The following is a 15,528-nucleotide window of genomic DNA, read 5'->3' on the forward strand; positions in this document are numbered from 1 at the left end:
TAAGTGTCATGAACTTTTCGACATTCTAATTCGAGCAATTATTAGACATATTATGTGTAATCTTAACTGTGCTACTTAAGAGATATGAAGTATGTGATACTTAGTATCACAGATAGATTAACAATTATAAAAGATACTATCATTAATTAAATCTGATTAAAATTCATATGTATTAGAATCGCATGTGTTGTATGCAAATGTATGCCATGGTCATCCATGAGGTCAGCAGTTGCCAACAAACCTGAAATTTCCAGTACATTAAGAAAGGAGAAAATACAATACAGAGAAGCATATAGGTGAAAAAAAGTGAAATAATCACACAGTTCCAAAGATTAAAATGCTGGTGGATAGAATGAGTTCTTTATGTCTGAGGACATAGCTATAATTTATAAATTTGTAAAATATGTCAACAACTTCATTTTGTCTAAACTAGAAATATGTATGATGATCTTTGAGTTTAATTTGAGATGTAGAAATATGGATATATACCCTTAATACCCTCATTTTTATTATTTTATTTAAAAGAAAAATTTTCACACAGAATGTATATCTTCTTTCCTAAAGGTATAATAACTTCACAATGAACTCTTCAAAATCAGACCCATACAACATATGTGTATGTGTGTATACATATGCATGTGTGTGTGGTGTGTGTATGTGTGATTATAACTGGATAGAGACACACAATATGTGTAAATAACACATGTACAAACTAAATTTATATATTAGTTATAACTTTCAAATTCACAGATTTCTTGCCAATTTTATCTTAACTGGAGATAGCATTATAAATGATTAATCTATCCAGAATGTCATTCTGTCAATCAAGTGTAAGACTGACATTTTGATAAATTAGTAATGAGCTTTCTAAAGAAGTCTACTGAGATGATATACATGATGAAAGAATGTGTTGATAACTGAACATATGCCCTTCTCAGAATATGAAAGTAACAAATCTGACTGTTACCATAATTTGTACTTTTGAAACCCTTACCTGCAAACCTTGTCCATCCATAGTAACAGAGTTAGCTCTTTGCATTTTGTTCTTGTCTGTCACTTTATTTGACTGCTGAGAGCTGCCCTTTTCCTTTTTAGCTGTTGACTGCCTTTCCTGTTAAAAAGAAAAAAAATGTAAAACATATTTGATAAATTATATTAAAAATTAAAATGCAGAATTGGTTTGATAAAGGGAGTCTCTTAAAAGACCACTATTATAAACTTGAGCCCACCTAACTAAACTGGAATGTGTTGTGAAAAGTACAAAACCTTTTTATTTCAACCAAATCAATATATTCCACAGCAATATGATCAAAATATTATCTCATTGTTAAAGAAACATGGGGAGAAATGAAAATTGTAATGATGCAGAGATACTCAATATCAGAAGTATGTGAGAACTATTATAATATGTGAGAATTTATTACTTTCATTAGCTGTAGAATAGATTAAAATTTAAAGATTTTTATAAGTATTAAAATAGTATTTATAAATACATTGAACATTGAAAATGATTCCTAAATTAATGATGAATTTTGAAGCTACTATGTACGTTAAAGACTGTATGTATTAGGAAATTCTGTTTCTGTTCCTTCTACTTCCTTTGTTACCATAACAAATTAAAAGGACAAGTGCACACACACACACACACACATACACACACACACACACACACACACACACACACAATGTATGTGCAAATGTGTATACAGAGTAGGAATTGCTTGTTTCTTTCCTCTGATCTCTCTTTTTATTCTTTTAAAACCAATCAGTAATTTCCCCCACTCAGCTTTTTTTCAGATCATCAATAAGCTTCTCATTGATACATTGAATGATGTTCTCCTCTACGTAAACCACAGTTGTGACAGAACGAATGTCTTCCGACTTCTTGAACTCATGCCTCCCTCTGCTTTAAGGACACCCATCGTCCTATCTCTCAAGACTTCACTATGTGTTGTCCCAGTCTCATCTGCTTATCCTTTATCCTCTTTGAGATCTCTGATAAGTCCCTTCCTTGGCCTGATGATCTTGACAGCATATACTTGCTTCCAAAGTAACTTCATTCCATCACTTTTATAAAGATGTCTAAAAGCACAACTTCAAATCATGTGTCATCCCAAATATTAGCTATTATACTCAAATGTCCTTTCAGTATCTCCCTCTATGTATCTAAAACACTTAGCATTCCTTCAGCAACTACACGCTACCCATCAAGGGCTTAAACAAGTAAAATACTATCAGTATCATTTTTTCTCCTAAATTTTTTGTAATTATCACCTAGTGGATCAACATCCTTTTATCCTTGTCTTCCCATAGTCAAGACTCTACAGTCTGACACACCCTTTTCTGATCTTTGCAGTGGCACTGGCATCTTTATTGTTCCTGAATAACAGCAACCAGCCTTCTAATTCACAACTTCTGCAACTCTTCTTCACTCTGTGGAAACAAATGACTTTGAATAGTCTCGGCATTAGAGTCTTAGATCTGATGGTAAAAAAGCTTCCCTATTTATTTAAGCTTTGTTTCAATACTAATTTTATATTTGTCAAGTTTTTAATCAAAGTCCCATATAGATGAGAACATTTTCCTACTGATAAACACAGACTTTAATTACTGACTGTTAATAATCAAGATAAACAGGTAAAGAATTGAGTAATAAGTAAGATTTAAACACTAAAGCTTATTGAACACTGTGTTTGGAATTCTTGGGCAATATCTAGTTTCAATAAGTAACAATCTGCTAATTGATAAGCAATGTCTGGCCATGGGCACTTTACTGGTTGACTGCCCATGTACTTTCTATTACTTTCCCATGTTTATGTCATATTAGCTACAGATACTTACTAATGTGGAATTTCACTTTTTGTAATTTGGAAAGACATTCTTATGTAGCTTTAAATACAATGTTCTTTTTATCTTTTGAAGTAAATAAAGGATATATATTTGTACTTGTATACATATATATTAGAATATATATGTTAGACTTTTTGCATTAAAATACTAATCAATATAGTTAGCCTACCTTGCAAATTGACTGAGTGAATTTCCGGCATGGCTAAAAGTGGATGGGGTATTATGATTCCTCTCATCCAAATTCTTTATGCTGCCTTTTCATGTAATGAAAATGCTTGTATTTTTATAAGCTTAACTTCTGGGAAAGTTACAATATTTCTGATTATTTTTGTAAATTTCTTTCTGAGGCTTACAAGTTACAGATTTACCCATAGGTAGTTCTTAACAGTACAATGTGTATGAAGACCTCATTATAGGGAGAGATTAACAATTGGGAAGCATGGGTGGAATTACGCCTCTGCTGCTTAGAAATCACATCATCCTGAGCTCCTATACAGAACCAAACAGCGTCACCCCTCATTGTCTAAATTTAGAGAAATAAAGTCTATAAATTCTTGAGTACTGTATTTACTTAGAGTATGTTCTCTAAAAACTCAAGGTGAAAATAAATTAAAATTGGTGTGCTTTGCCTGCAGGAAGTATTGCTATTCGAAAGTCCAAATGGATTAAAGTCCTTAATATATCTGACTACACTAAACCTGATAGAAGAGAAAATGGGAAGTAGCCTTCAATGCCTGGGCACAGGAGACCACTTCCTGAATATAACCCCAGTAGCACAGACACTGAGAGCAACAATAAATAAATGGGACCTCCTGAAACTGAGAAGCTTCTGTAAAGCAAAGGACACAGTCAATAAGACAAAAAGGAAGCCTAGTGAGTGGGAAAAGATCTTCACTGACCCCGTATCAGACAAAGGACTGGGTTTGACTTTTAAGCTGAAGTTTCAATATTTTCAGCTTTTTGAGCTGCAAACCACAAATTAAGAAAAACTTCCTCCTGCCAGATAAATTATTCTAGATAAAAAAGTATGGGAAAATTACTGCTTTAGTCAATAGAAATTGCTCAAACATTGAGAAGAACTACTCTAAAAGTTCACGAAAGAATAGAGAACATTTAAGCACAACTTGGAAAATAAAGTTATTGATATTTGAACATTTTCAAATATCAACTGCCTGTGTTTGCTATGTAGATATTTGAAACACAGAATTCAATGTTTTGTGGTTCTCACACTCCAGTCATACAACAAATCTTCCCGTGGGAATGCATTGTATTCGAGTTCCTGGAGAATAATCATCATAATAAGCAGAGCAGAAAAACCAGGCAACACTCACAGAACATAAAATGATGAAATAAATGAAATAAAAAGACCTCGCTTTAAATATATGCTCTACAAACATGCCTCTTCTGTCCCATGCTGATTCTAAGAGGTGAAGTGTTTGTACCTGGGTGAAAACGACTGCCTCTAAAGAGATATTAACGACAATACCCAAGCCTGCCGCTATCGAACGCTCCACAGCTATGAGCAATGAGGGATGATTACCTCCAGCGCGGGAGTCTCTCCTTCCTGTGCAATCTCAGCATGACGGACAGGCAGCTGCTCTTCACTTGGCTTCATACAAAGCCACAAAGAAGAGCGGTCTGCAGTTAGCAACAGCCATCACTTGGGTCCCAGATTATGGGCCCACAACATGAGTTGTCTGCATGGGGTTACCGCCCCTTCTGAGACTGCAGCTAGGCCACAAAAAGTCACCCAGAAATGCAGTGATCTTAATCCATCTTTGCATATGCGTGTTTACAGTATTTAAGGACTCCTTTCCATACACCAGGGCTCACAATTTTAACAGCTTGGAGACATTAATCAGTTCCAAAAAACAATACCACCGCTATACCCAGTTTTGGGAGAAACCTGCTCCACAGGTTAACTATTTTACTGGCCAGGATTACCCCAAAGAAACCAAAGGCTCTAAATCTATCGGGAATCCTGGGAAGTTATAGAAAAATTTAGTTGATTGCTGCAAGTCTTAATTAAAATTAATGACAAAAGTTAAGCACAAATTAAAGGAATGGTATAAAGTCTAATGGTATCAGTCTCTTATTAAATTCTTAGTTTTAGTTTTATTTCTTTAATTTTATGTGTATGAGTGATTTGCCTGCACATATATACATATATGTATATATAGTATATATACATGTGTGTGTACACAATATGTGTGCGCCTATGGAGGTCAGCTGAAGGAGTCAGAAAAGGGTGTCAGATCTCATGGAACTAGTGTTACAGAGGGTTGTAAGCTTCCCTGTGGATACTGGGAAAGGAACCTGGGCTCTCTGCCAGAGAACATGCTTCTAACCACCTAAACTGTCTTCCCCACCCCCCCACTTCTTAATCCAAAAAATCATTTTCTTACATAAAAGTAAGTCTGGACAAAGGCATATGTATTGGATTTAGAGCCAAATCCACGCATTGTTACTTGTAATTGTTCAAGATTAAGCACGTTATTCCCCACTGAAGCCACCATCTATATCACCTTAAAAGTGGGAAGATTTCTCGCAGGATAAGCAGAGAAAATGGAGACACTGGGATTGCTCTAAAACAACAACTCAATAAGTGGCAGAAATATGAAAGAAGGAGGAAAGCCTTGCTACATGCTGTCGCTAAGTTCATCACATCCTGCCGAGGCTGTGCACTGTACTAGAAAGTGATGCGAGAAGCACTTGTGGTCCTTTCATTGCTTATTAAGTCCTCCGAACTTGGAATAATTGCGGTTATGATATTGGGTATCCTTGGGGAGATAGGATAGCACAAATCCAAAGACACTGCAGTTTCCTTTAAAATAGCTCTAGGCAATACACATGCCCTAACCATGAAGGCGTGTTGTATGTTGTGAACTAGATGTGTTGGGTTCCATTACCTCACACAAGGTTTATATACCACTTCTAGATAACTTCAAAGAGGGATACATAACAAGGACAGTATTTCCATTAAATAAATCCTAAGTGGAAAGAAGAAACTTAAAGGATAGAAGTAGCTATGTCTAAGTAGTCTAATTTTTACTTGATGTTAACATATGACAGCACAATTACAAAATAATACCATGGTATGTACAATGTAAAATTATTATACAAGCTTATGCATCCTATTGTAAGGATGTTGACTTCTGGGTACAGCCTTTCGTCTACACTTTCAGAATCTTAACGATGGGAGACACAGCTCATGTATGTTCACCCTCAATGTCTCTGTTAACTAAGTTTAAAGTTCAGTACAGTGACTTTATGGCATTCTCAATATAGCTTGCCAGTTTTAAGTAAACTTTCTTATTTTCTGAAGAGAAAGTAGAATTCTTACCATTTTCAAATTTATAATATAATTCATAGGTTTGTTGCTTTAAAAATAGCTTGAAGGCTCTGGATATAAACAATTTTAAAAACTATGTGCATAGGATTGGGGGTGTTCCAATTACATGTATGTATGGAAGTGGGGATATTTATATTACATGTATGTATGGAAGTGGGGGTATCCAATTTCATGTATGTATGGAAGTGGGGGGTGTTCCAATTATGTGTAGACACAACTCTATTATTGGAATTAACAATAAAAATAAAGAAATTATAGTACAGATGCCTTGAATTTTTACAATATTTGAAAATAACAGAATGCCACAGGAAAAGACTGTGCTATATTCAGGAAATGCCATGTGTCAGTAATTTCAAGATGGTTTCAAAGGAAAATCCTGAGTCCTTTGTAAAAGGTGTAGCCAATTATTTATAGTTTAAAAGATAAATGATTGCCGGGTGGTGGTGGCACATGCCTATAATCCCAGCACTCTGGAGGCAAAAGCAGGTGGAACTCTGTGAGTTCAAGGTCAGCCAGGTCTAAAAAGTGAGTTCCAGGACAGTCAGTGCTACACAGTGAAACCCTTTCTCAAACAATAACAGCAAAATGTTATATATGTGCATTTCTTTGTGCTCTTTTAATATTTTAAATGTGTGGCCAGTTAACCTGTTAGAAGTCTTCCATAGAATAGAAAACAAGGATGCAATGGAGTGAGGATATATGCGCATTTGTGCATTTCTCCATGCACACATCATACCTGGGTTTAAGGATATTTTAGAACAAAATGGATGAAAATAAAATGTATGAAATATTTTGGGGGTTACTAAAAAACTAAAATTTTTAAAGAACATTGTATTCTACAATGAAAATAAAAGATACTTTAAGAAGATTTTAGTAAACACAATACATAAAATTTCTGTTTTCTAAAACTGAAATAGCATGTCAGAATAACAGATACATTGATTTTTTTTCAATCAATCTCCCTGAATTACAACTTGTGGCAAATATGGGTACCTTTTAGATAAACAAAACTAGATGAGGAAGACTTTGGTTTGTTGTCACTTGCTAGACCTACAGCCAGGCAGGGATAAAGGGATTTCCTATGACTGCATACTATTATAATGAAGTCTTGTGCCCATAACACTTGCTTAGACATTCTTCTGAAGCAACTGCTGCTCCTAAGTGAGCAAAGGATTCTCAGAACATCATTGTCAAATGCTGTGTAATAATGCTCTCGAAGAGCTGAAGTAATTTGTAGTTTTTGCCATGTCCTCCCATTGATATTGAGAATTTCACATGTGAAAACAAAATACAGTGGTCATATACTTTGAAAAGCAACTTTTAAGCTTTCTCTAAATGTATTATGACATATAATTTCTGATATTCCTAACTTCTGCCACAAAAAAATAAGAAATATTTAAGACTATCCCATAATTGAAAATACAAAGAATTTTAATTCCAATATTGAAATGTTGACACATATAGAATTAACATTATTGCATTAATTTTAAGGTGTTAACATCATGTAATATTTGAAATCGGCGACAATATCCCTTACATCCATATAAGTTGATTATGACTTTTAGTTGTAACAGTTATAAAAATTTCCTTACATACCTCAGGAACGGAAACTCCTGCCGTGGGCATAGTCTGCAGAAAAAGAGAAGTTTATATAAAAGCCGAAAAACCAAAACTGGAAATAGAGCACCTATGATTATCACCACACACCATATATCTGGAAGTAGAACACCTATGATGTCACCACACACCATGTATCTGTGGGCTCCATGAACTGGAACTACAGTCTCTTCACGGATTTTTGTTTGTTTGTTTTCCTAAATTAAATAAACGGATATCTTTTAATCAAGCAAGGATACTCAAAACAAAATATGTTAGACTGTGAAGTGACTTACCCAAAGGATGACTTTATTTATTCAGACTACATTGATAAACATTCCTGATAACTATGCATACTTCCACTGCCTTTGTGCATATACATATAATTTTTACAGGGATAATTTTATTACTATCAATTTTATCATTAGCTCAATCATTAAAAATAGTTTATCTTTTATTAAGACAGATTTTTCATACAATGTATCCTTATCACAGTTTCCCCTCCTCTACTCTTCCCAGTGTCTCCCCACCGCCCCTCCCATCCACATCCCCCTCTAGTCCCATTAGGAAACAAGCAGGTTTCTAGGGGATAATAATAAAACTAAAAACAAAACAAAATCAAACAAAACAGGACAAAGCAACTAAACAGAAGGAAAAGAGGTTCAGCAAAGGCATAAGAAACAGACTTAGACACAAGTTATGCACTCATGTGCACACTCAGGAATCCCATAAAAACACAATATCAGAAGCCAGAATATACACAAAGGCCCTGTGGGGTGAATATGTGTGTGTGTGTGTACATATATATATATATATATACATATATATATATACATATACATATATATATATATTAAAAATTAGGATACTCAGATATAACACTGTGAGACAAAGAACCTCCAAAGATGGTTTTATTTGTGTGAGGACCCATTCTCAGCTGGTGTTGACCCTCACACAGCAATGCCCATACTTTATATCTTTCTCCACATCAATACCAACAATACATTTTCCAGCATCATCTCATCCCTTCCTGCAGATTGTGCCATTTGAATGCAGAGAGTATGAGTGTATTTGCTCCTTGCCATCATATGCAAACACTGCTATTAATAAATTATAATCAAATTATTACTATGAGTTAATCTATACAGTTTATGTGTAATCAAATAAATACTACCCCTTTAGTTGAAAGTTGCTTAAAGAGATTAGGCTAAATCCAAAAATTTTAGTGTTTATAAAAGAATATCTCCCATTATCCTCCACTGCCATGGCTTCCTGAGTTGCCTGAGAAACACGTGCACACATTAATGTTGAAGAGCGTAGCATATGTATCTGTGTATGTGTGTTCACGTGTTTGAAACAAAGAGGAGATTAATAAATTCCAAAACCCTCTTATCTTTGCTTCTCTGGAACTTAGTTCATAAAATACCAGTTTGCAAGTGTGGTTGTCTGTCAACCACAAAAAATACTGAATACTGAATACAATCGCCTACTGTTCTCAAGCTCCAATTCCTAACGTAAATGCATACAATTACATTTTCTCTTATTCCAAGATGTAGGACATGCGAAAGAAGATCCAGATAATGTTAAGATTACGATGGTGGTTATTAAAAACATCAGACACAAAGAATTCTGTTTTACTCTTTTAACTAGTAGAACTCTAGAAAGAGCAGGAAATGAGACATAAATAATAAATAATAAATATATATTTCTATGTCTAAGCTGGGTAAAAGCTCAGGAACACAACAGTGTAGGTAATCTCACTGGGGTCTGTATGCAAGAACCTACAGGCACCACAAAAAAAAAGCACAGATGTGAGAAAAAAATCTAAGATCAAAATAAAACACCAAATCTATATACCACATTCGTAAAAAACAATAGTTAAGGCATAAAAGCAAGCAAAACAATTATTCTAGAAGGGACTGGAACCGTTCTGTCACTTTGCTGTCGCTTGTCTAGAATTAGTATTTTGTTGATATGAATACGGGGGCTTTCTCTTCCTCAGATCTGCAGGGTTGTCAGCAAGCCACTCCTATGGACAGTGTGTGTACGCTCGGCAGCAAGATGTGAGGGGGAGACACTGCTGAATCTCTCTGAGCATTGGGATAGAGTAACTAAGGATGAGGAAGAGGAACAGACAAAACTGAAGGCCTACCTCAGGTAAGATGGCAGCAATACCAAGACAGCCCTGAGAACTTTGCCAGGTGATACTCTGCCTCCTGAGAGACATTTGTTGAAGAATGAAAAAGATAAAAATTCCTCATCTGTGAGCATCCTACCAATCAGAATGAATAGGTAGAGGGTGGCTATTAAATTATCATCTCACTAGCCACCTCTTCTTGAATTACAGTAAGGCCTCAGGCGGAAAAAAAATCAGTTGTTATTTCTCAAACACAGATTCAGATATCACATTACTGCTCTTCCTCTCTTTTGTACATACTTTTAAATATTGAAGATGAAAAGAATAAATGTTTTAGTTTTGAAAATTATCTTGAGTATATAATTCTCACTGTAATATATTTTTAATTAGAATTAATACAGGAACTGTATATTTTTATTTAATCAATGAGAGATGTGACTACAGAGGAATGTGATTGATTTTATTTAATCAGTATCTTTTTAATATTAAATAGAATACACAGAACAGATAATTAGTTTAAAAGATGCATTTGCCTTCAGGGCACATATTAAGTTCAATTTAATATTGAAGAAATTTTAAAATCCTATTATTCTTAAGTACGTATTAGGATATTTCTTGCCTTTGTATTTTCTAATATGTAATCATTTTAAATTGACAATTTAATCCAAATTGTCACAGGACAAAGAGAAATCTTTAGTGGAGATTATTGGACGTTTTAGTTAATATTATAGGGAGGCAGTACTCACATTTAAAGAGTCATCATTTATTTCAAGACTAAAGTAAAATTATCAAAATTAGGCCTACACTTATGTATGAAAATTCATAATTTTAGTAAGGTGCCTTTATATTTGAAATCTCATTTACCTCTCTTATTGAACCAAGCTAGCCTATTTTCAGATTATGAGCAACCGTTTAAAATAAAATTAAATGATTAGCATCCAAAATTAAGAGTTAGAAACTCATTTTGCCAGCCAATACTCTCAATATTCAAATAACAGAAAAATAATTTTACGTCACTGGACCTTAAGATATAGCTCAGTGGTCCTGAAGCTGCCTAGCACACTAAGGTCCAGGTTTGGTTCTGAGTGCAGCACACATGCATGCATATGAACACATGCACACACACACGCATGCAGGCACACACACTCGTGCACACACACACACAAACACACACATTCAAGCACACACGCATGCATATGAACACATGCACACACACACACACACACAGACACACACACTCGTGCACACACACACACAAACACACACATTCACGCACACACACATGCACGTGCACACATACATGCTCACACACACAAAGTGATGAGAGAAAATGACAGAGACAAACACACATACACATAAACACACACACATACACACAGAGATAGAGACAGAGAGAGACCCATGCACATAGCATTACTTCTATAAATAAGTTCCCACTTTCTGCACGATCAAAATTAAAATATCTTTAAATGTTAATGAAGAATTCAAAATATGAAGGAAAATCAAATAAAGCCCTGGTAAAGGTCAATACGGATGAATTCAGCACACCTTTTCCTGCAGTGGTATTCGGAAAGTACACACACACACACACAAAAAAAAAAACTATTTTAAACTGTGTACTTTCTTTTACTTCAAGCACATATCACTGACATTAAAAAATGAGTGATAAGAGTATTTTTAATAAAAGGAAAAAAATATAAAAGAAAAGGAAAGTTAGTATAAAGAAAAAATTTTGCTCCTAAAGGGGAACATAGTCTTAGCTAAAGGGGTCAAGTTATGCTTTACTCAACAATTAGAATGAAACATACTGGGGGCATAACCAGGGTATGATAAACAAACACACTTTAGTTTTTCATGAACTTTCTCTTCTTATTCCAGTTTCACAATTTATGATTTTGTGAGCTCTTCCTATGTAGACTCAAACACACACTCACAACATATTTTTTAAGTGGTTCTTTTGCTACTAGTGCCTTTAGTAACACCCAGGTCGATGTACCATCTGAGCCCAAAAGACGATACCTTGCTTTTTATTCCATATAAATACTGTTATAGCCAATTAAAATGTAAGTATCAAAAATAAAACCTTTAGAATTCATAAATAGTAGAGACTTGTGTCCTTCTTTCGAAAGCAGATTTTTTTCATACCCTATATCCTGATTTTGGAGTCCCCTCGTTCTGCTCCTCTCAGTTTCTCCCCAGTTCCCCTCCCATCCCTATCTACATCCCTCCTTTCTCTCTCTTGTTCGAAAACAAATGGACAACTAAAGAACAATAGTAGAAAGAAAATAAAAACAAATGAGTATAGGACAGAAGGAAAAAGAAAAAGATCCAAAGAAAAAACACAAGGAATGTTCTGTGGTGACATGCAAAATATTCATCAGTATGGTTATGGGCCAAGGCCAGTTCAGGCACCCTACCCTCTGCTGCCCAGGGAACAATCTGGGGACCTCTCCTTGGGCCTGGGAACCCCTCCAGAATCAAGTCTCTTGCAGACCCTAAAATGGCTCCCTTAATTGAGATATAAACTTCCCTGCTCCCATAACCATTCTTCCTCCCTCCCCCTCCTATTCCCCCAAGCCATCCCCAATCCTCCCCCTCTCCCCTCTCCCTAACCATCTCTCCTTACTTCCACAACCCCACCCCCACCCCCGTGCACCCAAGTTTGCCTGGCAATCTTGTCTACTTCTAATATCCAGGAGGATAACTATATGATTTTCTTCAGGCTCACCTTCTTACTTAGTTTCTCTAGGATCACAAATTATAAACTCAAAGACCTTTAACAATGGCTAGAATCCACTTATGAGTGAGTACATACCATATTACTCTTTTTGTGTCTGGGTTACCTCACTCAGTAAAGCGTTTTCTATTTCCATCCATTTGCATGCAAAATTCAAGATGTCATTGTTTTTTACCGCTGAGTAAAACTCTACTGTGTATATGTTCCACACCTTCTTTAACCATTCTTCTATTGAGAGGCACCTAGGTTGTTTCCAGGTTCTGGCTATTACAAATAGTGCAGCTATGAACATAGTTGAACAAATACTCTTGTAGTATGATAGGGCATCTCTTGGATATATTCCCAAGAGTGGAATTGCTGGGTCCTGAGGGAGGTTGACTCCCAGTTTCCTGAGGAACCGCCACACTGCTTTCCACAGTGGCTGCACAAGTTTGCATTCCGACCAACAATAGATGAGTGTTCCCCTCACTCCACATCCTCTCCAGCATAGGCTATCATTGTTGTTTTTGAGTTTGGTTATTCTGACAGGTGTAAGATGGTATCTCAGAACCTTCATATGGCGAAGGATGGAGATAGAGACAGAAACACATATTGGAACACTGGACTTAACTCCCTAGGTCCAAATGAAGAACAGAAGGAAGGAGAACATGAAAAAGGAAGTCAGGACCGCGAAGGGTGCGTTCACCCACTGATACAAGGGACTGATCTAATGAGAGCTCACCAAGGCCAGCTGGACTGGGACTGAGCGAGCATGTGATCAAACCGGATTCTCTGAATGTGGCTGACATGGGGGCTGACTGGGAGGCCAGTGACAATGGCACTGGTTCTTGTTTCGTCTGTATGGACTGGCTTTTTGGGATCCTGGTCTGTTTGGATGCTCACCTTCCTGGACCTGGAGGGAGGGGGAAGGAACTTGGATTTCCCACAGGGCAGGAAACCTTCCTGCTCTTGGGAATGGTGAGGGAGGAGGAGAGGGAGTGGGGGAAGTGGAAGGGTATTGGGAGGAAGGGAGGAAGTGGAAATTCTTTAAATAAATAAATAAGGACAAAAAACACAAGGAATGCATACAGGCACAGAACCACACAGGTTTACACATCATAAACACACAAAGCAGGAAAACAATGTATACCCGCAACGATTGTAAGATTAAAGTAAAAAATCCCTGGCCAAGCATTATAAGACAAAGAATTTCCAAAAAATTGCCAATGAGCTTGTTTCTTGTTGGCATTGACTGCTAGGCATGGGGTTTGTATAACGCGTGCAATGCCACTTGCAAAGACATGGCCACTTGGAAAGACAGAGTCTCTTGCACAATCACTCTCTACCAAAGTCAATTTTATAAGCTTGTATTAACAGAAATTTAATGACAACATTACTTTACTTGTGCTAGGGAGATCAGTTGAAAAAGAACCTTGACCAACAAATTTATGGATCTAAACTCCATCCCTAGAATCCAAGTAAAATAGCTGGAATGGTAACATATGATTTTAATCTCAGCCCCAGGATGGTGGAGACAGGAAAATGCCCAGGCTTAACTGAGCAAGAGGCCTAGCATACTTGGCAATCTCAAGGCAAATAAAGGCTTTGCTTTAAAAAATACTTCTCCCTAAAAGCAAGACACAAGTAACATTATATGAACTGAGCTGATGGTATTTAGGAACATATCTTCATATACATGTTCATGTATGCATACCCTAAGAGACAGACTGTGTATTTGAAAGAGAGCGGCAGGAGGACTTAAGAGGGTTGGAAGGGAGGAAAAGCAAAGGAGGACTGATGAATTACAGCCTCAATTCTTTTAAAAATGAAAAATTATTTCTACATATTTTACTCTTAATTGAGTTTCATTTTATTTTGATCTCAGTGTCTTTCATTGTTCTATGCTCTCTCCATGGAACTTGAAATAGTCTAATAAAATTTTAATTTAAAAAGATTCCCCAAAACACATTTGCACCAACACACACTACACACACACACATACACACAGACAGACAGACAAAGAGAGAGAGAGAGAAAGAGAGAGAGAGAGAGGACTTTGACTGTGATCACTTTACCATTTCGTCTATTAATAAGTATATAGGAGCAGCACATTTATGTTTGATTTGAACATCTACATATATAAAAACTGAGTCTACTGAAAGAGAAATTATGAATAACTAAAAGCAATAAGAGAGAGAAGGGAATCCTCCTTCCAAAAGCTAACATAGCAAATTAATACCTATACATCTGTTACCCATAATATATCTATAATGTTTTCTGTTATGCCCACTGTTCCTCTTCAAAAATCATGACTAGTTCTATAATTCTCTTCCTGTATATAACAGTGTACTACTGCTTTCCAGGGTCAGTACAGATAATGAAAGAACATTGATAATAATATTTACAGTCAGAGCTTAGTTTTTCTTTTCATCATCCATGGAAAAGCTTGGAGGCAGAGCATATGATAGAATTTGTTCTGATCTTTTGTCCATCTGAACATTCACTGATCTCATGCCAGAGCATTTTCTAACCAGGTTAAAGTCTAGCTCTGTATTCACTTTAGGTACAATTGAATTGAGTCAAAAATTTACACTGACTGCCAGTCAACCTTATCATGAACTTTCATTATGTGCTTGTAATTAATTGGGCCCAGCGAACAATATCAGTGCTGAGTTATAGCCTCTTTTCCCCTGACCATATAATTAGAATATAATTACCCACAGGATATCAGGATGATGCGGAACCTTCCCTCTCAATGCGCCCTCATTAGGAAATAAGTCTCAATGTACATTTATTCAATCAGTGTGAATTAATTAAAATGTTACTGAAATAAAAGAGGGTAGCAATAAAGAGTGGCTGGCATCTACTAAGAGACTA

The 15,528-nt window shown here is 36.0% G+C and overlaps 1 protein-coding gene and 1 long non-coding RNA gene across 10 annotated transcripts in view; one reads left to right on the plus strand and one right to left on the minus strand.

The window, feature by feature from the left end:
• Dgkb (diacylglycerol kinase beta) overlaps positions 1–15,528 on the minus strand; it is a 638,911-nt gene that overhangs the window by 398,596 nt on the left and 224,787 nt on the right. For all 9 annotated transcript variants that reach the window (XM_048415746.3, XM_085697733.2, XM_085697732.2 and 6 more), the window contains 2 exons: positions 7,799–7,831; positions 995–1,111 (listed from right to left, as the gene is read on the minus strand). In XM_048415746.3, the coding sequence (XP_048271703.2) occupies positions 995–1,111; positions 7,799–7,831 (150 nt within the window). The remainder of the gene's footprint in view (positions 1–994; positions 1,112–7,798; positions 7,832–15,528) is intronic.
• The window catches only part of LOC125387881 (uncharacterized), a 35,561-nt gene that overhangs the window by 13,030 nt on the left and 7,003 nt on the right, over positions 1–15,528 (plus strand). The window contains exon 2 of the long non-coding RNA XR_007228038.2: positions 9,801–9,955. This is a non-coding gene — a long non-coding RNA (uncharacterized LOC125387881). The remainder of the gene's footprint in view (positions 1–9,800; positions 9,956–15,528) is intronic.

The sequence above is a fragment of the Myodes glareolus genome, chromosome 11, assembly GCF_982192425.1.
Source record: "Myodes glareolus chromosome 11, mMyoGla1.1, whole genome shotgun sequence".
NCBI classification, from domain to species: domain Eukaryota; kingdom Metazoa; phylum Chordata; class Mammalia; order Rodentia; family Cricetidae; genus Myodes; species Myodes glareolus.